Genomic DNA, 25,594 nt, shown 5'->3' on the forward strand with positions numbered 1-25,594 from the left:
TTAAATATTTTCCTTTGCAAAAGGAGAACCCTCCCAGGACACTGTGGACAATTAAAATCCAACGTCCCTGGCTACCCCTACTTGCTCAGATGATCAAAGCATAACTTCATTCAATCCCAGGATCAAAATCTGGGATATGTGATGTAAAGAAAGTAGGAGAAATCTAACCCCAACCGCTAATCCCCATCATTTAAAAACATATTCATTATCACTATTGCTAACATTTATGATGATGTTGAGCACTTACAAGGTGCCAGAGACGATTCTAAGCCATGGATTACGGCCACCGTTTACTAGCTGTGTGATCAGGCACAAGTTAACCTCTCTTTGAATCAGTTTCCTCATCTTAAAGTGAGGATAATAATAGTACCTACTTCACAGCCTTCTTATGAAGATTAAATAAGATAATATATGTAACGTGCTTAGAAGAGTGCCAGCACAGGGCGCAGGCTGTGTGTGTTAAATATACACATACAGGTATACACATCCTCACGACAGGTCACAAGAGTTGTCTGACAGAGCAGGGTGGACAGGCCCCAATTCATTCCCCGCTGTGGCAGGACCATACCCTTCTTGTCCAAACTGCTAGGAAAGGATATATGAACCATGTCCAAGGGCTGGAGCAGTGTTGGCTCCAAACAGCAGTTCTGAATCATCCAGAAACTACAGGCGCTGCAGAAGAGGCTCCCCGTGATACAGATGGAGGGGCTACAGATCAAATGGGCAGTGACCACTGTGGGCTTCTGCCAAAGGTGGCAGGTGGATAAGCCCCTGACTCCCAGGAACACCCTGGGCCCCAGCTGTGCCATTTACCACCCAGATGGAACAAAGCGGAAGCAGACCCATGATGACTACCTGGCCCAGTGACATAAGAGCCCACATTTGCAACAAAGACCCCAGGCCATTTGGGGACAGGATGTGAGGACTAAGGGCAAAAGCAGATCTTGGCATAAAATGGTAACCTGGACAGAGAAACACAAAAAGCTAAAGGGGCTCCTTCCTGGCCAGCAGAAATCTGCTTCCAAGCCAGGGAGCGAGGTGATGGAGGGCTGGAGTGGCAGACCCGGGTGGCCTCAAACACCCAGTGACTCTGCAGCTAGGAAGGAGTCGGCCCAACCTGCAGGCCCTTGCAGTGACTGGAACTGTGGGCTCCCTTCGGGGACACTAACCAATGGCCTCACTGTCTGCAGGTTATGAGAGGCCCCAGGCGCAGCCATGAGCCTGCGGTCAGCCCCACCAGGATCTCCCAAGAGACAGATCTCTTTCCCTCCCTCTCATGACATGAAAAAATATTCTGCATCCTCCCTTAACAGAACACTTGCTTTTCCTACCCAACAGCTCTCTGGCGGCTGCTCGCCACGCTAACCAAGGGCACCAGAGATGTTAACATTTGATACGATTGCCAAACCCATGGAAAGGGCAGCAGCATCAGATCACCAGATTAGCCGTAGACAGTGAAACCTTAAAGGACGTCATGGGATCCCACACGAAGAAACACCAGTCTTCCCCCCTCAGGGAAATCGGGTTTATTTAACCTCAATCTGTTGTATGAAAGCAAAGCCCTCACAGGGCTGGGGCCCCTGCCTGCACACAGACATGACACACAGCTGGTCCAGCAGAGCCAGGAAAAGTCTACGCCTGCCCAACCTCCAGGGCAGGATGTCGTGATCAGAAGAGTCCACCCAGGCAAACTCCGGAGGCCAGGGCCACGCATGGGCTCGCTGGCAGCATCTCCAGCCTGAACCCAGGAGTCAGGAGACATCCCATCAAGTCTTTCCAAAGGTCCTTCTGAACTAGGACTACCAGCTGAAACTGGACTCTTTCCACAGCTCTGGTTGCCATGGTGACATTTAGGAAGAGCTCTCACCACAAAAGGGCCAGAAATGGTTCCTAGGAATTAGGGTAGTTGTCGAGCCTAGTTCAGGAGAGGCTCAGGCCCCTTATAATCAGGGCTCTTTGAGACAAGCCACAAAACCAACAGATGAGCAGCCTCTGCACCAAAAATGCACAGGACACAACCACTGGGACTACCCCACAGGACACTGTGACTCATTCCACAAGAGACGTTTTAAAAAAAGAAAAAAGAAACAAATCTTGAAACAGTCAGCTGTGTAATCTGCCTGGAAGAGAAAACTCAGTTGGGGAAAGGCCTTACTTGGAAATACAAAACGGTATATCCAGACCCCTCGTCTAGAGGGTGACACTGCGGGTTGAGCAAAAAGGCTGTGCGTGTGTCTGCAAGCCCGACCCATCGGCCACACGCTGCGGCCAGGCAGCCTCACGGCGGGAAGGGAGCTGCCTTAGTTGTGCTTGGAATGCAAGCATGCTCATTTTCTCCCACTTCCAGCGCCCAACCTCACTGCAATGAATTGAAATTCCTGATCTCTTAACCAACTCCCCCCCGAAATGCAGAGCTCCGTGAGGACAGGCAATGCACCGCCTTTCTCTCTGGATCCCCCACACTTGGCATAGGTCCCCGCCTCCTGCCGGCACTAAAGACGGGGTGTCAAAGGAATGAACAAGTAGATACATAAACCGTCATACCAGGTATGCTAATGTCATGTTTTGCTAAACATGGGAAGGATTACCAAACAAGGGAAAGGAGACAATTAGAAAATAAAAATAAAAATACATTTCCAGATTTCTTGAATGCAACACAGCAGAGAATACAGAGCTTTTTTTAAAGTTCCCTCCTGCACAAGCAAACTTGAACGTCTGAGTTATTTGTAGGGCACGTGTGGACACCACAGCCCTCCATTACACATCTCCTGGATTCATGAAGAGAAGGACTGGACAGCTCAGCACACATCTGGGGCCGTTTAACAACTGATTGGAAATTTCGCCTTCTGATTTCCAGTTAAATACTGGGCACAGGAAAACAAATAGCACTTGTTTTTCACTGAGCCTTGTCAGCCATCCAAACTGCAGTGCAGAGCAGAGAACTGCCTGTGGTGTGGTGGCAGGGTCCCAAAATATTTGGGACCTTCCTCCTCCCTGCCCCCCAAGTTTAAGTAAAAGGAATAAGCCAGATTTTGGCAACTTCAGCTTCTTCACCCAGTCCTCCCCCCTTTTTCAGAAACACAAAGCTAGGTTTTAAATATTAAGCATGGTCCTGGTATTAATTTACATTTTTCATTAGGATTAAATTTTTATTTGTTTTTAATCCAAAGCCAATAGCACCAAATTTGGTTTCTCTCGGTTATTTCAACTGCCCTGCCCTGATATTTACTTGGATTTGCTGAAGAGGCAATGTTCAGATTACCATTTTTTTGTTTCTAATTAAACTGGGATATAATATTTAACGGGTGTATTATCACAAAATCAGAGTTGGAAAGCTGGAAGGGACTTTAGAGATCGGCTAGTACCGATCTGAATCATCCAGAAACTTTGGAGAAATAAAAACTAAGGCTCGCCCAGCCAGCGTGACTCAGTGGTTAAGCGTCAACCTATGAAACAGGAGGTCACAGTTCGATTCCTGGTCAGGGCATATGCCCGGGTTGCAGGCTTGATCCCCAGTAGGGGGCGTGCAAGAGGCAGCTGATCGATGATTCTCATCATTGATGTTTCTCTCTCTCTATCCCTCTCTCCCTCTCCCTTCCTCTCTAAAATCAGTAAAAATGTATTAAAAACAAACAAACTAACTAAGGCCTGAGTAGTTAAGTGATTCTGTCCAGTGAGGTTCTGGCCAAGACTACTCCCCAGACCTGATACCCAAGCTAGGGTGTTATCTAGAAACGAAAGCCCGAGTCACTTCTGAGTAGAGATGCCAGATAAAATACAGGACACTTCGTTATATTTGAATTTCAGATAAATAACAAATACTTTTTCAGTAAAAGTCTTCCCCAAATATCATATAGACATACTAAAAAATTGTTGATTATCTGAAATTCAAATTTAATTGGTCACCCTTTATCTTTGTTAAATCTGGAAACCCTACCTTGGAGACCAATATGCCCTACCTCTCCATACCTCCAATCAAACACAAACATTTGTATTCATTTATTTCCTGATTTTAATGATAAATGGCTGGAAAAATTAACCACAGCACAGTAATCCCAAGAGTAAATGATGTTGGAAGTTCCTGCTTATTACTTGAGACTTTCCTAATCTTTGAGACACCTTTTTTCCTTACAAGCAATTAAAGCAACTAATCCTGACACTAAGAGGCTGGCCAAGACCTCTGGACTCGAAATTTTATGTTATTAGAAGCCAGGCATTAGGGTCTCATCTTGAAAACTGCTGCTTGTCGTAGGATTTCAAGGCTGCAGGCCCTGCAGGAGACAGGGTTCATGTTCATGTTTGGAACACACACAAAAAAGGAAGGTTTTTTTCTTTTTAAAAAAACAAACAACAACTCTCTAGGTACACAGAATAAAGTAAAAAGATTTTAGCCTGGCTGGTGTGGCTCAGGGGTTGAGCACTGACCTATGAACCAGGAGGTCACGATTTGATTCCTCATCCAGGTTGCAGGCTCAATCCCCAGTGGGGGGCTTGCAGGAGGCAGCTAATCAATGATTCTCTCTCATCATTGATGTTTCTATCTCTTTCTCCCTCTCCCTCCCTCTTTCTCTCTGAAATTAATAAAAATATATATATTCCTTAAAGTAAAAAGATTGTAAAATTTAGTAAATTTTAAAACTATCCCTTTTAAAAGTGTGACACAGCAAGGTTTTCTCTAACAGCTTTATTGAAATATAATTCACCCTCATTGTAATTACATAAATTACATTAACATAATAACATAATTATAATTCACCCTTACTATTCACTTTATTGAAATGTCATAATATTCACCCTTTTAAATTGTACAGTGGTGTTTTTAGCGTATTTATAATTGTGGTAATATTCACCACTATCTCGTTCCAGACATTTCTTTCACCCCCAAAAGAAACTCGATGCCCTTAGTGGTCATTCCCCATTCTCCCCACCCACCAGCCCCTGGCAACTACTGATCTATTTTCTGTCTCTATGGATTCTACTATTTGGGACATTTTATGTAAATGGAATCATGTGGTCTTTTGTGTCTGGCTCCTTTCATTTGCAGTGTTTTCAAGGTTCATCCATGTTGTAATATGCATCACTTACTTCCTTCTCTTAATGGCCAAATAATATTCCATTGTATGAGTATACCACTTTTTTTAATCCATTAAGTCCGTTCATAGACATTTTGGCTTGTTTTCACTTTTTGATTATTATGAACAATGCTGCTATGAACATTTGTGGACAAGTTTTGCTGTGGACATAATGTTTTGTCCAACTGTTTTCCAAAGCACCATTTTATATTCCCACCAGCAGTGTATGTGGGTTCCAGTTTCCCCACATCTTCAACAACACTTGTTATTATCTGCCTTTTTTATTACAGCCATCCGAGTGGGTGTGCAGTGGCATCTCATTGTGGTTTTAAATTTGCATTTTCCTGATGACTAATGATATTGAGCATCTTATTTATTTATGTATGTGTTTGTTTATTTATTGGCCATTTGTGCTTTCATTTTGGAGAAATTCAAATTGTAGCATTTTTTTTTTTTAAGAATCTAGTATTGTAGCTCTTCTCAATCTTTTCTGGCAAACTCAGATTGAAAGTTCAGACGTCTATCGCCCAGTGGACCTACCCTACTTTTTCTTCAATGTGGAAATAATTACATACATAAAAATAAGCTTAGATGATTCTTCTAAGAGAGTTTTACTTGTAGTTTCAACCAGACAGACCAAAAGGGTAAGATTATTTTTATTTCTGATTGCACTGAGGAACAACTCTAACCCAATATTCTCTGGGTCACCCTTGTACCCTGCAAAGAAAAACTAAAAGGCTATGTATGACAACTCATCGTGTCAGTGTGTGTGTGTGTGTGTGTGTGTGTGTGTGTGTGTGTGAGGCTATTTGAGACTCAGCCTGAAACAATCCCACTTCTGGCCACTTCCATTTCCCAGGTAACGAGAAAAACCAGATAAAGGGACTACACGTGCAGAGGAAACTCAATCCCACATTCTCCCTGCCCGGCACGCTCCCGCTAGCCTGTACTGTGGAATCACGAGGAGAACTGGAGTGATTTGACAAAGAAAAAAACAAACTTTATTAGACAGTAAGTCCTCCTTAATGTTGTTGACAATTTTTGAAAACAGAGACTTTAGGCAAAACAATGTATAATGAAACCAACTTTACCATAGGCTAATTGATATGAACAAGAGTTAAGTTCCTATGGCATATCTCTGGTTATAAACATCAACAAACTTCTAAAGACCCAAAACACTTCTAATAGTAATCACTGAAATAAGTGTGAGCTGCACATATATTTAAGAAAAGTTAATAAAAACAAGTAAGAAAAGTCATTTCCTACTTATTTCTGATCACAGTTGAGGGTGGCCAGAGCCCATGCTGGCAGTCAGGGTGCAAGGTGGGAACCCACCCTGAAGAGTGCCCTTCCATCGCAGGGCCACACTCACCCACACTCACTCGACTGGGACCAGTTAGATGTGCCAATGAAACCAGCGTGCACATCTCTGGGTCGTGGGAGGAAACTGGAGTCCCCAAAGAAAACCCACGCAGACACGGGGAGAATGTGCAAACTCCACACAGACAGGGCCCTGGCTGGGAATTGATTGTTTTCCCCTTTTCAACAGTTATAACAAAATGATGCCGAAGGGAACAACGTTGTTCGAGGACCTGCTAGGTAATGTTTTTAGTCAGCCTTGTGGGTGGCTGAGGCATTCTGAGTAACACAAGGCCCTGCTAACTAATTATGAAAGGTTTCCTTTTCTAATTTGGGTAGTTAAACAATGCAGACATTCGACTTAAATTAAAAGGTCACCCTGATGGATGAGTAGATGCCATTATTTGAACTTTTCTCACCACCTTATTTAAAAAAAAATCTGTTCAAGTATTGTAACTCTACCTAGAAAGTAAAGACAGCTTTAAGACAGCAACACAAATCCTTCAGCAGCACATCAGGAAGGAAGCCAGGGCCTCCGCACCTTAAACCCAGAGTCAAGAGACCCAGCATCTCTCCTCAGCTCCTCTAAGCTTTCTAACCTTGGAGAGGACAGTGATGGAAATAGCCAAATTTCCAGAGTCCATGGGTCTTCTGAGGTGTTTGGACAAAACACTTTATGCAAAATAATTTAGTTATCTCCACACTGTTACTCAACTACTATAAACAGAACACACTGTGATTCTCTACCCAGCAGCTGATGCCTCTGCTGCTGTGGCTGCCCAGTGGAAGAGTAGGCCCTGAAATTCCCTTCAGACTGCGAGAGTCCCGCCTTCTTCACTTAGCGCACTCTCAGGGGAGCTGCCCAATGCTATTTCAGATAAGGGTTTAATCTCCAAAATTTACAGAGAACTCATACAACTTAACAAAAGGAAGAGAAACAATCCAATCAAAAAATGGGCAAAGGACCAAAATAGACACTTTTCGAAAGAGGACATACAGAAGGCCGAGAGACATGAAAACATGCTCAAAGTCACTAATCATCCGAGAGATGTAAATCAAAACAACGAGATACCATCTCACACCTGTCAGAATGGCTATCATCAACAAATTAACCAATTACAAGTGCTGGAGAGGATGTGGAGAAAAAGGAACCCTCTTGCACTGCTGGTGTGAATTCAGACTGGTGCAGCCACTGTGGAAGACAGTATGGAGTATCCTCAAAAAATTAAAAATGGAACTCCCATTTGACCCAGTAATACACTTCCAGGAATATATCCCAAGAAACTAGAAACACCAATCAGAAAGGATATATGCACCCCTATGTTCATAGCAGCACAATTTACAATAGCGAAGATCTGGAAACAGCCTAAGTGCCCATCAGCAGATGAATGGATTAGAAAACTGTGGTACATCTATACAATGGAATATTATGCCGTTATAAAAAAGAAGGGATGTTTACCATTTGCAACAGCGTGGATGGAACTGGAGAGCATTATGCTAAGCGAAATAAGCCAGTCAGAGAAAGATAAGTATCACATGATCTCACTCATATGTGGGATATAATGATCAACATAATTTGATGAACAAAAATAGATCCAGAGACAAATGGCAGGGGAGGAGGGGGGTTAGAGATCAACCAAAGGACTTGTATGCATGCATATTAGCATAACCAATGGACAAAGACACTGAGGCGGTGGGGGCTTGCCCTTGGGGTGGGAGTGGCAGGGGGGTGTGGTCAATCGGGAAAAAGGAGACATATGTAAAACTTTAAACAATTAAAAACAAACAAACATACAGATGGGAGAGAAAGCCGTTTTCCCTAAAGAAAGCCTGCTGGACAACAGGGCCAAGTTCAGATGTCCCAGAATTTAAATCCTTGATTTCTCCCATGTTGGTACTTTTAAATTTATCCCTTGATCTGCATTCTCCTTACATGGGATTAACTCCCAACAGGGATGATGTTAAATTGTTTACAAAAACTGTCTCTTCCCCCCCCCCATTGTTAGTGTGCCTTAAACTGATGTCCAAGAGGCAGTTCTTAATAGATCTTTAACAAAATTAAATCAGATAAGTAATAATTAAGAGTAAGATGCTTTCCCTCAGAACCCATGGAAGGGCAGGTTGAAGAAGGAATCCAGAAAGTGACCAGTCAACGATGATATAGGTGGCTCACACATTTTCTCTGGACCCACAGCCCAGAGAAACTGGAACTCCTTTCAAGGTGGGGCTGGCTAACCTAGATGCTTCATGATTATAAATGTAAGTTCAACATCCTTCCCAAGTGTTCCTTACTATGACAAATAATAAATAGCAACAGAGAGGGCAGGTAATGTCTCTGAAGTTATTGGTGCCAAACTCTGCAGTAAACATTTTATATCTAATCTCATTTAATCAAGATAGTAACCCCAAGACGTAGGAACTATTACCATTCCTATATTACAACTGAGGAAAGTCAGGCTTAGATTAATTAAATCATTTGCCCCAGGTTACTGCTTGGATTCAAACCAGGATAGGTAAAGCCTTTACTCATAACCTTTTCATTCCTTGCCCAGTGTGTAGCCTCAAGCTTCACGTAGCTACAGAGCACCTGTGATGTGGCTCATGTGCCTAGAAACCGTACTATGGATTTTAGTTTACATTTAAACAGCCACACTATATTGGAGAGCATCGTTCTGAATTACAAGGGCTAAATGGGACCTTGTGATCACGGCCCTTAGTCTCCTATCACAAATACCTTTAATTACAGGAGACTGACAATGAATATGAAGGGAGCCAATTTACCATTAGATTTTTGTAGAGTAAGTCCTACCTGGGTTGAGTCCCAGCTCTAGTCGTTTATTTAGGTCCCTACTTAACCTCTCTAAGTCTCAGTTCCTCCTCTGCAAAGGCATCTGTTAAATGAGGCAACACCCACATCATCACAGGGTTATTGTGAGAATTAAATAAGATAAAGTATCAGAGGGCTTACTGTAATACCAAGAGCTAAATGAAGTGCTAGTAATAGCAACAACAACTCTGACTTTTGGCCTTTTTAATTTAGAAGTGATGAGAGTTTTAATTCCCAAAAAGGCTATAATTTAAGTTATTAGTAACTACTACCTTATAAATGTACTTTTGAGCTAAAACTTTTTTATTGTGAAATAAAGTCACATTTACAAAATTGCAAAAATTGTACAAGAACTCTTATGTACCCTTAAACTAGATTCTCCAGTTCCCAACATGTTGCTATATTTGCTTTATTAGTCTATCTATACATCGGATGCTTTTTTGAATTATTTGGCCCTTTATCCCTTAATAGTTAAGTGTATTACGTTTCCTAAGAAAGATAACCTCTTATATAACAATAGTTCAATTATTAAGTTCAAGAAATGTAACGCTGATACAACACTTCAATCTATAAGCCCAAGTCCAGCTTTGCCTGTTATCCCAATAACATCCTTTAGAGCAGCGGTCGCCAACCTTTCAGACCTCACGGACCACGGGTTGGCGACTGCTGCTTTAGGGCAATGGCCCCTTCCCTTCCCAAGAGGATCCAGGTCAGGATCGCCTGTGTCTTCTGAGTCTCCTTCGATCTGGAATGGCAGCCGAGCCTCTCTTTGTCTTTCATGACTCACATTTTTTAAGAGCACAGGCCAGTTATTTTGTAGAATGTCACTCAATCTGTTCTTCTACAACGTCTCCTCCTGATTAGGTTCAATGCTACACAAGTGATGCTGTGTTTGTTCTCTGTTATCACACCTGGAGGTGCACAATGCCCACCTGCACCATGTTGATGTGATTTTGATCCCTTGGTTAAGGCACTGCTGGTATCTCCACTACATTTAGTTACCGTTTTTTCCCTTGTTACTAATAAGTCCTTTCATTTGCTATTAACAAGACTTGCAAATATATTGTCCCCCACACTCCCTCCACCTCCACCAACTTAGCTTGTATTGATGACTCTTGCATAAACAACTTTTACTATGATGGTTGCAAAATGATGGTTTTCTAACTCTATCATTCCTGCTACATTTATTGATGAGCATCCCACTATAAAGAGGATCTTCCCCCTTTTACTCATCTATTTTTTAATATATTTTATTGATTTTTTACAGAGAGGAAGGGAGAGAGATAGAGAGTTAGAAACATCGATGAGAGAGAAACATCAATCAGCTGCCTCCTGCACATCTCCTACTGGGGATGTGCCCGCAACCCAGGTACATGCCCTTGACCGGAATCGAACCTGGGACCCTTCAGTCCGCAGGCCGACACTCTATCCACTGAGCCAAACCGGTTTTGGCTTACTCATCTATTTATCTACTTATTAACTGCATTGATTATGGATTTTTCCTTTATTTAGTGGGTACCACTGGATTTTTTTAAAGTACTCTTCAAATACAAGTGACAAAAAACTACAGATCTGGATTAATTAATTAGGAAAAATGTATCCATATAATGCCAGAGAAACACTATTAACTGAGGCCTCTTACTATTCTGAATGCTTGTGGGCGAGAGAGGTATAAAAAGCCGACTGCTCTGTGCTTGAGGACATTAGCATGTAGCTCTACCAATAGACAATGTGAGCTATCACTGTGAAGTGCAGTGTTGCTCATCATCAGACATGATATCATACCCCAAAAATCCATCCAAACAACCCATCAATTTCTCCACAACTAGCAAACTTGAATGTTCTGGCAAACTCAAAAGGACATGATTTACAAATAGTAGGTAATATTTGGATCTTTCCACAAGAGCTGGGTTCCAGCTTTTTTATAAAATACAAATGTTTTCATTTTGGAGCTCACTGTGTCACTTTCTCAACAAACAGAACCTCGTATCAGAAACGAGGCCCGTGTTGTATATACAAATAGAATGGGTTTGCGCGTCGTTAGTTTGTGGTCAGAGACCACACACCCAGTGGCTATTTACAATATTTACATTGCTCGTGATGCCACGAGGGGAGTCTCAGAGCTGAGACCAAAGCTCAGGCCACACAGAGTATGGCCATGGGTCCCGCTCTAACGTGCAAACTGGACTTGACTCTCCATCCACAGAGACGGCATGTGAGTGGTGTTTGTTTTCTGTGAAAGCTTATCTATGTCATCCAAATATCACTAAGCGCATACTCCAAATTTAACACACTGACTATTCCTGGTATTACTTCAATGAAAAAGCCTTGCAACGTTTTAGGGTCATGACATCCTTGTGCTAAGGATCTCTGTGGGGAGGCTTCAAACACTTACCAAAAAAAGTCTGGAGACGCCAACGGCAAGCCGCTCTGTCTTCAGATGCCAGACAAGGGGCTGTGGGGAGTTGAGCAGGAACACGACAGGCTTGTGGTGAATGTGCACTGAGGAGATGGGGTTCAGGTGCAGGGTGACCTAGGAAGCATGAGAAAGAGGACTCTTAGGACTGACTTTCCACTACAGTCACTTAGGACAGCACCTGCAATACTTTCCCAAAGCTCAGCATTAAGAGAAGCAAGCTGCAAGTTAGTTCAGATTCCTGTCCATGGGTAAGACATATTAGATTGGAGCAGATGATTTTGCCAATATTTGACTATTTTTCACTACAAAAATGACTATATCATATGACTCAACCCGCACTAATCTCAACTAAAACATGATTCAGCTCCCAGTAATAGCGGAACACAAATAAACAGAGCACATTGTTTCCAAAGTTGGCAAAGGCAGAAGAAGTTACCTTCCCTCAGGACTGCCTTATCCTGCGAGTCACATGACTAAGCTGACCCCTGGAGCCCAGAGGTGGGTCATCCCTGTGGATTGCCAGAGAAATGACTTTCTTCTCTTCCAGGTAAGCTCCAACCTCTCTAGAGCTGAGTTCTGCCAAAGAAAAGTGTCGAAAGCTAAGGGAGAGGGGCTGCCAAGCGGAGCTGCCAGTGCTTTCATCATCCCAGCTATTAGCTTGAAGGGGTTTTCCAAAGAAATGAAGCACAGAGAACACACAGAATAAAAACTGATTGTATACAGCCCCAGTTAAAAAAGAAAAGAAAAAAAAACACACAGGGAAGAAAACCATGAGCCTGGATCGGTGCACTATGGCCGCTTTGACAGATCTAGGATGTTGTAGGTTACCAGTCGGCATTAGCAGCATCAGAAAGCACCTGTGAGGAGAGTAGGACCCAGTGGTTCAACAACATCCTCCTGGAGCACAAGGTCAAGCAACGTGAACATAGGAAAGCAAAGTGCACCACGATGTGATAAGGAAAAGACAAAAAGGACTTCAGCTGGAAAGACACAGGCTGAGTGATGCACTGGGAATGACCACATCCCAGTCAGAATCCTGGTGAGGATTAAATGGTGTAGATCAGTGGTCGGCAAACTGCGGCCCCTTGAGTGTGGCTCTTCCACAAAATACCACATGCAGGTGCGCACGTACAGTGCGATCGAAACTTCGTGGCCACACTCAAGGGGCCAAAGAGCCTCATGTGGCTCGCGAGCCGCAGTTTGCCGACCACTGGTCTAGATCTATGCTTGGGGTCTATACAATCATCAGGGACAGAGCACTGAAAGCTGGGCCACTTTACATCTCCCAGCGGCTGCTGGCCCCTGATCCGAGGTTTTTTACCTTTTATCGTGGGGGTGGCCTTCCAGCGTCACTCACAGCACACGCTCAGGTCACTGGTAACAAGGCGCTAAACTTTACTTAACTTTCAATACCAATACTTAGCACATGGCGGCCACTCAGAAAATGACAACTGAATATTTAATTTTCAATGATACAAAAGTATTTTATTCTATGAATAATATGCACTATAGTATATAATACCATCTCATTCACTAACTGTCGAGTGTGTGTGTCCTAATCTCTGAAACAGACTATAACCACTCTGTAGGCAAAAGACATCTTATATTTAATACTGTGCTTAATACACAGATCATTTTAAGTGATTTATTTATCACAGAAAATTCATACGTGTATGTTACCTAAAAGGTAAAAAAAAAAAGGTTAAATATATTAATAGGTATAAATAGCTAATTTACAGAAAAGTAAAAAAAAAAATTTTAAAAATGAGCAATACTCAAACTATTTCTGCAAGACAGCTAGAATCATTTTTATATTTGGCATGAGGAAAAGTACTAAAAGTACTAAAAGCAGACTACTAATGAACAGTACATCAAGTATAGCCACAGCAAAATAAAATTTCCCTTGGTTGTTCCAACTCTACTTCACAGCATTTTGGAGATGCTATCTGCACCTACTAATAAACAGATTGATTACCACTGTAAACAACAGAGGCTGTGGAAACACAGTGGGGCATTAGCTGTAGCATCAAATAAACAGAGATGCACACTACAAAAAGTACACAGTAGGGAGAGTGAAGAAAAGAGAGATAAAACCATTACTTGTCCAAGAGTACCTGAAAAAAGAAACACTCTGCCACTAATAGTACATCAGTAAAAAGTTTTCAGACTCATTCCTTCTAAAACTGTTCACTGAGCATCATCATGGCACAAAGAATAACAATGTATACCCACAGAGAGGACATCAACTCTTCTCCTGATGAATTTCTTTGCAGCCCTCGGGCATACATTTCTTCTTGGACTACATATTTAAAATAGTAATAAATATATAACTCAAATGAAAAAGATTTTTTTTTAATTTAGGAAACGAAAAGAAAAATAGGTATGAGACAGATATTGGTGCTTCAGTCCAAAGTTTTCCAGATGGTCAAAAGTGTCAAGGCCTGGCTCACACAATCAAGGAAAGATTTCTAGGAGCCCCAGTTCTGGGAGCTTTCCTGGAAACGGCTCCCTCCTCAATATGTGGCAATGTCTGGCCAAGATGAATCCTCGACTCTGGCACATGGGGCTTAGGCAAAGCCCCAAAAACCATTTGGCAAAGAAGAATTCACACTATGATTGGGAAATTAAAAGAAAAATATTCCATACTTTTTTAGAAAAGATCATTTGGCAGGAACAGAAAGTCCCCCTAGGACCCGCTCATCTAATCCCTCAGCAACCTTCCTCTTCTAGCCTTCCTCCACTTGAATAAATCTTGCTGAAGGGAAGATAAAGGACAACCAAAAACAACCAACAAAAGAATAAAGGTATAGAAGCTCCTGAAATATCTCTTAAAGAATTCTTGCCTAAGGTATCTAATTTCTATCAGGCAGGGAAAAAAAAAGATAAAAGAAAAAGAACTTGCTCTTAAGAACCAATTATATAGCTCAGGATAGATTACAGTTACAAAGATAAGAATATACTGCTGCCCAGCTAGTGTGGCTCAGTGGTTGAGGGTCAACCCATAACCAAGAGGTCAATGGTTTGATTCCCGGTCAGACCCCCCCGCCCCCAGTAGGGGGTGTGCAGGAGGCAGCTGATCGATGTTTAATGTTTCCATCTCTCTCTCCCTCTTTCTTCCTTTCTCTCTAAAATAAATAAAAACATTTAAAAAATAATATACTGCTGAAGATTTTCATGGCTAGATTACTGTCAGGTGATCATTGTCTAAAGACCAGAGCTAAAGCAGAGTACAGCACAGGAATAGCCAAAGGAGAAATGATACATATGGTATCCAATAATTTTCAGCTTGAAAATCCACACAGTAATTTAAAGAGTTGACTCTCAATCCTACGTCAAATTTGCATAACAGTAAAAGCTATCAGTTATCCATGGGCTTCATAAGGAATAGAGAACTGAACTTAGGGGCCATGTGACTCTGAAGGCTCTTGGGGCATAGTGGGCTGCATCCAAAATGAGGGAACAATGATTAGTCTCTAAATTAGTAGCTTTTCTGTTAATCTTTGGGAGTCACAGAGCATTAGACTTGAAAACGTAATGTAGCCGAAACCGGTTTGGCTCAGTGGATAGAGCGTCGGCCTGCAGACTGAAAGGTCCCAGGTTCGATTCCGGTCAAGGGCATGTACCTGGGTTGCGGGCACATCCCCAGTGGGAGATGTGCAGGAGGCAGCTGATCGATGTTTCTCTCCCATCGATGTTTCTAACTATCTATCTCTCTCCCTTCCTCTCTGTAAAAAATCAATAAAATATATTAAAAAAAAAAAAAAGAAAACGTAATTTAAAATACGAATCCACTCCACAAATGCACTCACACACATAAAAAATCCAGATGCCCACCAAATTCTGTAGACAATGTCAAGAAAATAATCCATCACAGGACCCATGAACTCCATATTAAACACCCATTGTAGAAGAGCAGGAAAATCTAATGGCAGAAACGGAAACAAAACAAAAAGACTTCATCTAATTAAACCAGAAATTACACCTCTGGTCTGAAAATGCCATCCTCTCAGAGAAACAACTTAAAAGATGACAACTCAGAACTAAAAAACTTTCACAGGCAGTGACCTCTTTTTACCATACTTTGACCACACAGTTGCCAATAAAGCCTAATCCAGAAGCTCCTGCTCTGATTATGTTTGTCTCAAACAGTGCTAAATTTCAATCTTCCTAATGGCGTGAGAAAACGCAAGCAAATCTGATCTGTCACATTCCATATGTAGACACTGCCCCTCAGACAATTCTGATCCTTCCTCAAAATGAAAGAAAGCTAATTGGTCTAATCTGTCCTACCACATCTATTTATATCAGGTCTTCTGAGGTTATCTGTGCACTCCACAAACTACTAGATATAATTAATGTATTTCTCCTATTTTATAAAGAAATTTAAAGTAAAACTTTTCCGCGTACTTTTCTGGGGAATCTGAACACAGTTTTGACCAAAGTCATGGCCAAACCTCAGGAGCAGAAAGCCTCTGAGATAACCTTCCTTTTTCCCATCAGGAAGCATGTTCTTCCTTGCCCACGTTTTCACCAGAATACAACAAGGATGATTTTTCTCTGGACCTTGTTAGGGTGAAGACCTCTTAGTTCTCCAAAGATTATCTTTGTTAAGCAAGACCTATATATTGTCTCAAACTCTATAAATCATGTTATGAAAATGAACTGTGTACTACCTTACAGGAAAGAGGAAAAAAAACAAAACACCTACTCTCTTTATGGAAAGATGCCATATAAAAATGGTTTTGAATTTCCCAGGATTCATAGTAGAGATGCAGGACATTCTCCTATAGTGATTTCAGAAATGTCTTATTAGACCTCCTACTCCTGGGATTTGTTACAACAAACAAAAGCAAATTGAGTGAAACAACCGATAAGAGAACCTAACAGTTGTCCAATTTTGCGAATGCGTCAGGGAGGCTCTGTTTCCACATTTCTGATTGTTCTAACGGCCCCTATGGACTTGTGAAACAATGAAGTCATCCATAACCCTACCAGAGGGACTCCTGTTCTCTAAAACCAGACCAAACAATGCTCTGAAAGGGATGATCCAATCATCAGTTTATACAGAGATAGATAAGAACTCCAGCAGCGGGTCTATAACCAAGACCCATAAAATCACACCCTGGGCTGTACGTAGCAGCCATCTATCCCCTCTTCAGAGATAAAAAGATATCCTCATAGCAACAGTGTTGGTAATAATTGAAATCTGGGTCCTGTAGCACCCATAATTTACACAGACAGTGAGACACAAATCTATTCCAGGACACAAGGGTATCATGGCTGAATTTGAATTTCACTTACATTTGGACAATATGACTTTTAGGAATGCAAATCTGACCCCAGATGCATCAGAAATGTGCAACCAATTGATGGGAGTGGGGAACAGTAGTTAGTTGCTGCTGGAGTGTTTTAAAATGTATTCCAGTCTGAGGAACCCTCTAACCTGACAATTTGCCATTGCTTGTCTTTCACCATTTACGAATCTATATCAAAAGTTTCCTTAAAATTTTCTTGGAGGGGTGGATTTGGAGCCTTTAAAAATTTCCTTGTTCTTTTACATTTCTCTGAATTGCTAGAGGCACGTCAATCAGTTGGGCTGAATTCAAGGAATTCTAACCCCCTTAGTGTCTCTATCCCCACCAGGAGAGACAACTTACCATTCTCCCTGGTCCCAACAGTTCTTGGGTCAAAGATTTCATTCTATAACAAATGATACTAAAATGATTTCACCTTGCTATCCCAAATGGCATAAAAAAGACTTCACACTGCTCACTGCTGTGGCAAGTGACACCAAGCTCCTTCCTAAATGGTTTTGTCTTGAAACTCTTTAACATGGTAAGAGGAACACAGCCCATCAATTCCAAAACGAATTCCTCCTCCTCCCAACAAGGAGGGGATTCAGGATTGCCTGGGAACCTCTGAATATAATCTAATATGATCACAACATGGGTGGGGGGGGTGGGGGGAGAGAGAAGGAGGGGACCTAAGTTTGAAATGTGATGCAAAAATAAGTCTGCCCTCTCTGCCTATATTTTGAACTAGAAACCCAATGCACAAAATTCATGCAAGGGGCTCAGCCATCGCAGCCCCGGCTGCCTCGAGGCCCCACAGCCCCGCCCACTTGTCATTCTGGAAGATCGTTCTGGAAGGTCGTTCTGCCGTCCAGTCTAATTAGCATATTAGCTCTTTATTTTATAGGATGCCCTGGAAAAATACTCAGGACTAAATTTGGGTTGGGGATTGAGGCACAAGAACTCATATAAACCGAAGAATATTTCTGAAACAACAGGTCATGATCCCCTAAAGGGGTTCTGAGAGAGTTGTAAGGGGATTCCAGAGACCCTGGACCTTCCTTCCCAGAGCAGCCCACAGCTCCGTCACTATGGGGAAGGGAGGCAGGGAAGGGAGGCACTGGGCGTGATATGCTCTGGGGTAGGAACCTGCTGCTGGAGCCCTCAGCAGGCTGTTGCTGACTCACAGGCACCTTCCCACGGTCCTTCATACTGACCTTCCAGGATCCTCGTCTGCAGCACCCTCCCACCAGCTCAAGATGCAATTTCCAGTAAATCTTTCCCCATCCTGCAGGCAGAGCTGGAGCTCAGCGCTGCTCCCACAGACCACACTCATGTGTCCACTTCCACAGTAATAATCTGTTTAGATGTCTGTCATTTACTTCACACTCCTTACACTGTGAAATTCTCAGGGCATTCTTCAACTGAGTCACACTCATTTCTGCATCCTTAAGCCTAGCACAGGGCTGGACAGCTAGTAAGCAGTCAACAAGTTTTCTGGAAGATTCTATAAAAGTTATTCATGAAATGTGGTTCAAGTAATTATTACAGAGTTATACTGTCAAGTCTTTCTGGCCAAAAAGGAGTGGGGGAGGGTGCATCTAGTAAGTAGCACATTAACTTCATATCAAGTTTGACTTGAACTTTAAAAGAGTCAAGAAAAGCAGATTCCAACTCATGCTACCAAAATGAATGCCAGAGGCTGCCTAGAATGCATGTTGGAGAGGAATCGGGGCCACATCCAGGCTCTGTGGGAATCAACACCCGGACATTCTTGACTGTAGAGCAGTACCTATGCCATGTATGGGAATCACACTAGGCTAAAAAAGAAAACAGATTTTTTAAATATTTAATAGTTATGCAAACACAAATATGTAAAATGGGGGAAAAAAACCTTTGGAAAATGTTTTCCTTTCCAGGGATAGACAACAAAGATAAAAAATTTTGACCAAATGTTATACTAACCTTTAGAGTAGTGATTTTCAACTAGTATATCCCAAGAATTTTTAAAATACGCAATACCTATTTAGTCAAGGTCACTGACCACTTTTCCCTTAGATTGTCAAATAAAAAAATGACAACAAGCAATACAACAATAGTCATCTGGTGTGAATGATTCAAAATTATACCAATTTTTTTTGTCAGATCAACAAAAAATACATTTTTGGCATGCCACATAATTTTAGTAATTAGTTTATGTGTGCTATGAGATAAAAAATGGTTGAAAATAATTGTTTTAGAGACATAGAATTTTAAATGCTTTTCATTCAGGCAATAAAGTGTGTTAGAACAGTTAGAAATTAAAATTCTAGACAAACTGAAGGGACTCAATATTTGCACATTGATTAATGTGAAAAAAGTTGTTTTTTTTATATTCCTTGTCTCACTTAATAGATTCATTCCAAACACTTCATTATTGTTTTCTAACTCTAATATATAACCAACACTCCATATGACTATGTACTATGTAAATTTAATTCCTCTCAACTTCTACTTTTTATAATGAGCTTAAATTTATTTTTTTACTTAAACAATATTTTGACATGCATATGTCTATAATAACAGGACCTCAGAATGGTCTGTGTGTCAGTACTAAGGTGAACAACAGAACTGCATAACAAAGAGAATCACTGCGGTGACCAGTGGAAGCTGATTTCAAAAGTAGGCATAGCAAGAACCTGATTCCTACATGATCTGAATACTGGATTAATCATTTGCATCTGCCAATTGTAGTCACAGAACTCTATAAAGATTGCTGCTCAAGCACCATCTTAAAGTTGGTAAATTTGAAAAGGCAAAAAGCTCCACCAAAGTACACTGGTATTCAGGCAGTAATTTAAGATACTTCAAGCATCAAAGACTGGCATTTGAATTCCCCTGAGCTAGTGTATTCACCTGAAGCTGATAAGGAATTCCAAATGGGCATACAGTGTCAGCTTTCTAGCACAAAAGAGAAATCTGGAGAGGAGTAATTACTAAGATACGGATGTTCAAAAAGTCTACACTTGAGTCACTGTAGTCAGTAAGAATAGTGGTGGCAGCAGTAGTGACAGCCACCATTATTCTCTTCCAACAAAAGACAATAGGCAGGCCCAGGGTGCTTCTGTTGGGTTAAGACTTACTGCTCTCAGCAGAAAAAGGTGGTTTGAATAATTACCTATTTATTCCCAATTTAAAGGTGAAGAAATTGGTGCCTAGAGATAAGTAGTTTTTCCAAAGTCATCCTGCTAGAAAGTGGCAGTGCTAGGAGAATGAATGTCTCTCATCACCTGTTCTCTTTTTTTTTTTCTCCCTACCTTCCTAACCCACCCTTAATTTTGGGTATTGGCCTTGAGGCACAGGAGAAGACAGGGAGCTACTCTACAGAAGTAAGAGGCAGGAACTATTTTGCTTCTGGAAAAGGAAAGATAAGGAAGAAAAGACAGGGACTGAGTTGTGAGCAAGATGGCTGGGAGCTAGCACAACTAAGAGGTTGTGAAACTCCACAGGGATGGATCAACAAGTATTCTGGGAACAGTGCTGTCTACAGTGTCAGCTACAACTGTTTGGATTGCTTTGATGCAAATCGTCCTCTATCTCCTCTACCAAAGCTTTAATAACGCTCGCTGTCCCCATGAACGAATGCTCAATGGAACTCAAAATGGTGCTGGTTATGTTTCAAACCCAAGTGAGTCAAGTGTACCTCAGACACATCCCATGAGGAATTATAATCCCAGGAAAGTGGAGATGGCCCCGGGAACTCTAAGGCTCTGACAATCTGCAGAAATAGGCCTTCCTCTGGATTTCTAGAGGCCACGGAATTAACAGAGGTGCAAGCCAATCACACCCTGAGCTCCAGGGGCCCCCGGTTGACTATGTGGATGAGACCAAATTACTCTCTAAGGAAATGGAATTCTGGTCAGGGCAGGAAAAGCTTGGGAATTCTATGAAGTCTGCTTTCCTCTGAAAGCTATAACAAAAACAACTCCTGAAGTTCTCAATATCTACCCCCCTTGCCCCCGCCAACCGCCCCCCCCCCCCCCCCCCCAAAGATCCCTGTGGGCCCCAAGGGCTTTCCGGTCTCACCCACCCCGGTGAGGGAGGTAGGGAGGAATGTTTTTTAGGAAGCTTTCTTTTCGGTGTTACATGGCCTGTCTTGACAGAGGGAGAAACAACTGAGAAATCAAAGCCACGTGGAGAACATGTCATCATTCTGTGTTTTGGGAGCACTTTTCCTGAAAAAGTATTGTTTTCTTTGATCAAATGTTCCACTATCTTTTAGAGGCATGGAATTTTAAATGCCGTTCATTTAGGCAGTGAGCTGTGTCGGAACAGCCTAACACACAATGGAGCAAACGCACTTTGTAGTGTTTATATTAGCGTTCAGTACTTTGCCCCTTTTCCTTCTCAGAACCCGTTTTCCTTGAGCCCTGAAATGAGTTTTCAGGGTAAGAACTACGATCACAGAAAGCAGAGGGAAAGTTGCCAAAATACTTACACAGAATGTGGCATGCTGCAGTTGTGAAGCGCCTAAGATGGGACAATATCTCCTTAAAGCCAGTACTGAAGGGTTTATGAGGCAGCATTAAACGTCGTCCAGCCCTAGCCAGTTTGGCTCAGTGTATAGAGTGTCGACCTGCAGACGGAAAGGTCCTAGGTTCGGAAAGGTCCTAGGTTCGATTCCAGTCAAGGGCATGTACCTTGGTTGCAGGCTGGATCCCCGGCCCTGGTTGGGGCAGCGTGTGGGCGGTAACCAGTCTATGTGTCTGTCTATCTCTCCCCCTCCCTTCCACTCTCTAAAAAATCAATGGAAGAATATCCTCAGGTGAGGATTAACAACAACAACAAAAAAGTAGTTCAACACATTTGTTCTAACTGGAAAGGGACAAAGCCAGAATAAGGAATATGATACCGGGTAACAAATTGAGTATAGTAACTCAATATCCTTAAAACCCTTTAAGCAGTTATTAATAACCTGGAGGGAAAAAGAAAATAAAAAGTAACAGAAAGAAAGAAGCAAAAGAATTGTAGGAAGTCTAAAAAAGGTTCCTTATTTAGATCCAGAAATCCTGTTGACGTTATTTATAGGTAAACCAGAATTGAGTGCCATAGCAGGGACTAGAAATGCATTTTACCTCAGAATGTAACAAGTGCAAATTCTAACAAAAATTATTTGATACTCAAGTTGTATAACTAATACTATACCAGTCATTCATTTCCCAGTAATGAAGAGACTGTAATCCTGTCAAAACCGTACACGTAGTCCAAAATTTAAACCCTGATAAATCAATATTATTAAGAATTCATAGCCCTGACCGGTTTGGCTCAGTGGATAGAGCATCGGCCTGCGGACTCAAGGGTCCCGGGTTCGATTCCGGTCAAGGGCATGTACCTTGGTTGCGGGCACATACCCAGTAGGGAGTGTGCAGGAGGCAGCTGATCGATGTTTCTCTCTCATCGATGTTTCTGACTCTCTATCCCTCTCCCTTCCTCTCTGTAAGAAATCAATAAAATATATTTTTAAAAAAAGAATTCATAAATGTATACAGCAATAGGGAAAAAAGGGGGGAAAGTAATTCATTTCCAAGTGAATAATTAAAATTGCTTCCCCTATGTGACACAGGGAAATATGAGGTTCTTCCTTAATATTTGGAAATACTAATTGTGTCTTAACTTTATATACACAGTCTCATTTTTTATGCTTAACATGTGAAAATATAAGCATCTACTCTCTGAATTTTGCTCTGTCTGTTCAACATGGAAGGCATGCGTGCAGCTGGAACATCGGTATTTAGAAAGAGTTTGAAAGTGTTATAAAGGCAAATGGAGAAGGTGCAAGCTATTTTTCATAACGTATCCCTAAAGAACTTGCTCATTCTGAAATCAGAATCTAGAAGGTACCTAAAAGTACCAACATCAAACAACAAAGCTGGTTTATAATTCCATCACATCCCAAATGCCTATGAAGTCAGCAGCTGCTGGTCTTCTACTTCTCATTTTCAGCAAAACTACTCTAGTCTACCATTCTGTCTCTGACTCATCCTTTGAAAATACCACTAATAAGCAGTAAGTAGAACCAAAATGGGAAAAGTAAAATGGGGTGAGGGGGGAGGCATTAAAAAACATTCAGGCTTAGATTATAAAGTTAAACATTTCAAAATTACCAGTATCGTGTAGAAAAAAAAATTAAGATTCTCTGCCATTCATGATGTTTCGGTAGAAATAAGAAATTTGACTCATGACCAATCTCTCTATAAAAATGTGATTTGAAATAAGCAAAATGTGGTATATCCATTTAATAGAATATAAAAGACGTAAGTACTGATACATATCACAACATGGATGAACCTTGAAAACATGATGTGAAGTGAAAGAAGCCAGAAACAAAAGGCCACATATTGTGTGATTACATGATAAGTCCAGAGCAGGCAAATCCACAAAGCAGAGTGGTACACAGTGCCAGGGCCTGGGGCGATTGGGGGATGGAAGTGACTGCTAATTGGTACGGGGTTTCTTTGTGGGATGATGAAAATGTTCTGCAATGAGATAGTGGTGATGGCTGCACTACACTGTAAATGTACAAATGCCACAGAACTGTACACTTTAAAATGGATAAAACGGCAAATTTTACCTTCTGTGTTTTTTAACACGCCCCAAAAAGATGTGACTTGAACTTCCATATGGGACAGACCAGACCAAGTCTTGAGTTTCAAATCTCATCTGGAAAGACCTTCGTGTGATACCACAAGAAACAGCCTCTCAGGAGGCTGAAAAGTCACACCAACCCTCAGCACTTCAGATCCAAGGCAGTCAACGCTGAGCCACACACGAAGTAGCTTGCGTTTCCTATGCATCTTCTTTTCATTTATTCGGATAGCATTAGTCAAGTACCTATGACATGCCAGCCTATCTTTCCCAAATGTGCTCACAGTCCAGAGGGAGACAGGCACATGAAGAGATTATTACAACCCTAGCCAGTGCAGTGGGTAGAGTGTCAGCCTGCAGACAGAAGGGTCCCAGGTTTGATTCCAGTCAAGAGCACGTATCTCGGTTGCAGGCTCAATCCCCAGTAGGGGCCGTGCAGGAGGCAGCCAATCGATGTTCTCTCTCATCAGTATTTCTCTCTCTCATTCCCTCTCCCTTACTCTCTCTCTAAAAAATAAATAAAAACACTTTTTTAAAATAAAATAAATAAAGAGATTATAATAATACAGCACCAATGCTGAAATATGGCCAGGTGTGTGGGGAGAGAAGAGGATGTCAAGAGTCAAGAGAGGCAACAAGCAGCTCAGGCTGGGTCTCGAGGCAAAACAAATCAGACCCAAACTTCTGTTAAGAAACAGGCAAAATCTGCCAACATGATAAATCTTGTTCTCCCATTCCTTCTTAATTTCCTGAATTACTTGGATTGGCTAGATGACCACTTGTCAGAGATATTTTAGAAACAAAATCCACAAGCCAAGTATAAGCTGGACTGGATGAACACTAAGACTCCTTCTGACTCTACGGATTCCATGACTTTATTATTGAATTCCTTTCTTAAGACTTTCAGAATCACTTTACCCATGTCCTATTTCACTTCTCTAAAGAAGTTTGCTAAATTTGTTTTTAAAAGTCCATATATTTAACTAGGGACCCAGTGCATGAATTTGTGGACCTTGAAAGGAACTCTGGACCTCAAGGCTGCGGTGGGCACAGGGGCGGGTCTCAGCCCATCCTCTGCGCCCCTGCCCGGTCCCTCCCACCGGGCCCCGGTCCCCTCTCTGCCGACAGTCCCCATCCCCCGCTCCTGCCGCCGCCACTCCCACATGCTGAGGGCACCAGCGCACTTGCACCCACTGATGGCACGGAGTGACTGCGGCTGGTGCCAACAGCGGGTGTGAGTAGCACCAGCACTGTCAGCAGGTGCGAGCGGTGGCTGCTGCCCCAATCACCCCTCAGGAGCAGGGGGAGGTGGCAGCCACTGCTTGCACCCACTGACAGTGCCGAGTGATTGGGACTGGCTCTGGGCACCAGCAGCGGGTGCAAGCGGTGGCTCTGGCACCGGCTGTGGGTGCAAGCAGGACTGGCGCTGGCAGCAGGTGTGAGCAGGGCCAGTGCCAGCAGCAGGTGCAAGCGATGGGCAGGACTGAGGCACATGGGAGCAAAGAATTTTCAGTAACCACCAAAGGCTCGCCTCGATGACAGCAACTGGCGCCCTGCCTTGGTCTGGGGCCCCCACTCGCCTGCTCCACCACCCCGCTGCGGCCGACGCCCACCATGTTCCGCGCATGCCCCCTGGTGGTCAGCATACATCATAGTGACCGGTTGTTCGGTTCTTCCACCATTCGGTCTATTTGCATATTAGAGTTTTAGAGAGATAAGCAGTACAATAAATTCTTTGAGAGAGTTTCTTCAGAGTAATTATTTCAAAAGAAAATGATACTGGGATACAGCAAGTCTATTAGGGAAGCGATAACAGTTCTTTAGTATTTCATAAAGGGTCAGGATACTGTTGTGGTGGGATCAGGTCACATCTGCCCATGTCTTGGTATATGCGAGTCTGTGGGAGTTTTTTGCCTCTTGTTTATAAGCTCAGATTCTAAAATTATAAATTAGCTTTGAACAAGCCATTATTCTTCATAAGTTATTAATTAAATCTCCCCTA

At 42.2% G+C, this 25,594-nt stretch overlaps 1 protein-coding gene across 5 annotated transcripts in view; it reads right to left on the bottom strand.

Annotated features, from left to right (window-relative positions):
* Window positions 1-25,594, bottom strand: part of TGFBR3 (transforming growth factor beta receptor 3) — a 197,208-nt gene that overhangs the window by 61,672 nt on the left and 109,942 nt on the right. For all 5 annotated transcript variants that reach the window (XR_002830364.1, XM_023757638.1, XM_023757636.1 and 2 more), the window contains exon 4: window positions 11,654-11,791. Coding sequence is in view for 4 of the 5 variants with exons in the window: in XM_023757638.1 (XP_023613406.1) it covers window positions 11,654-11,791 (138 nt within the window). In the remaining variant the exon portion in view is untranslated. The remainder of the gene's footprint in view (window positions 1-11,653; window positions 11,792-25,594) is intronic.

This window comes from Myotis lucifugus, unplaced genomic scaffold, assembly GCF_000147115.1.
Source record: "Myotis lucifugus unplaced genomic scaffold, Myoluc2.0 scaffold_110, whole genome shotgun sequence".
Classification (NCBI taxonomy): Eukaryota; Metazoa; Chordata; class Mammalia; order Chiroptera; family Vespertilionidae; genus Myotis; species Myotis lucifugus.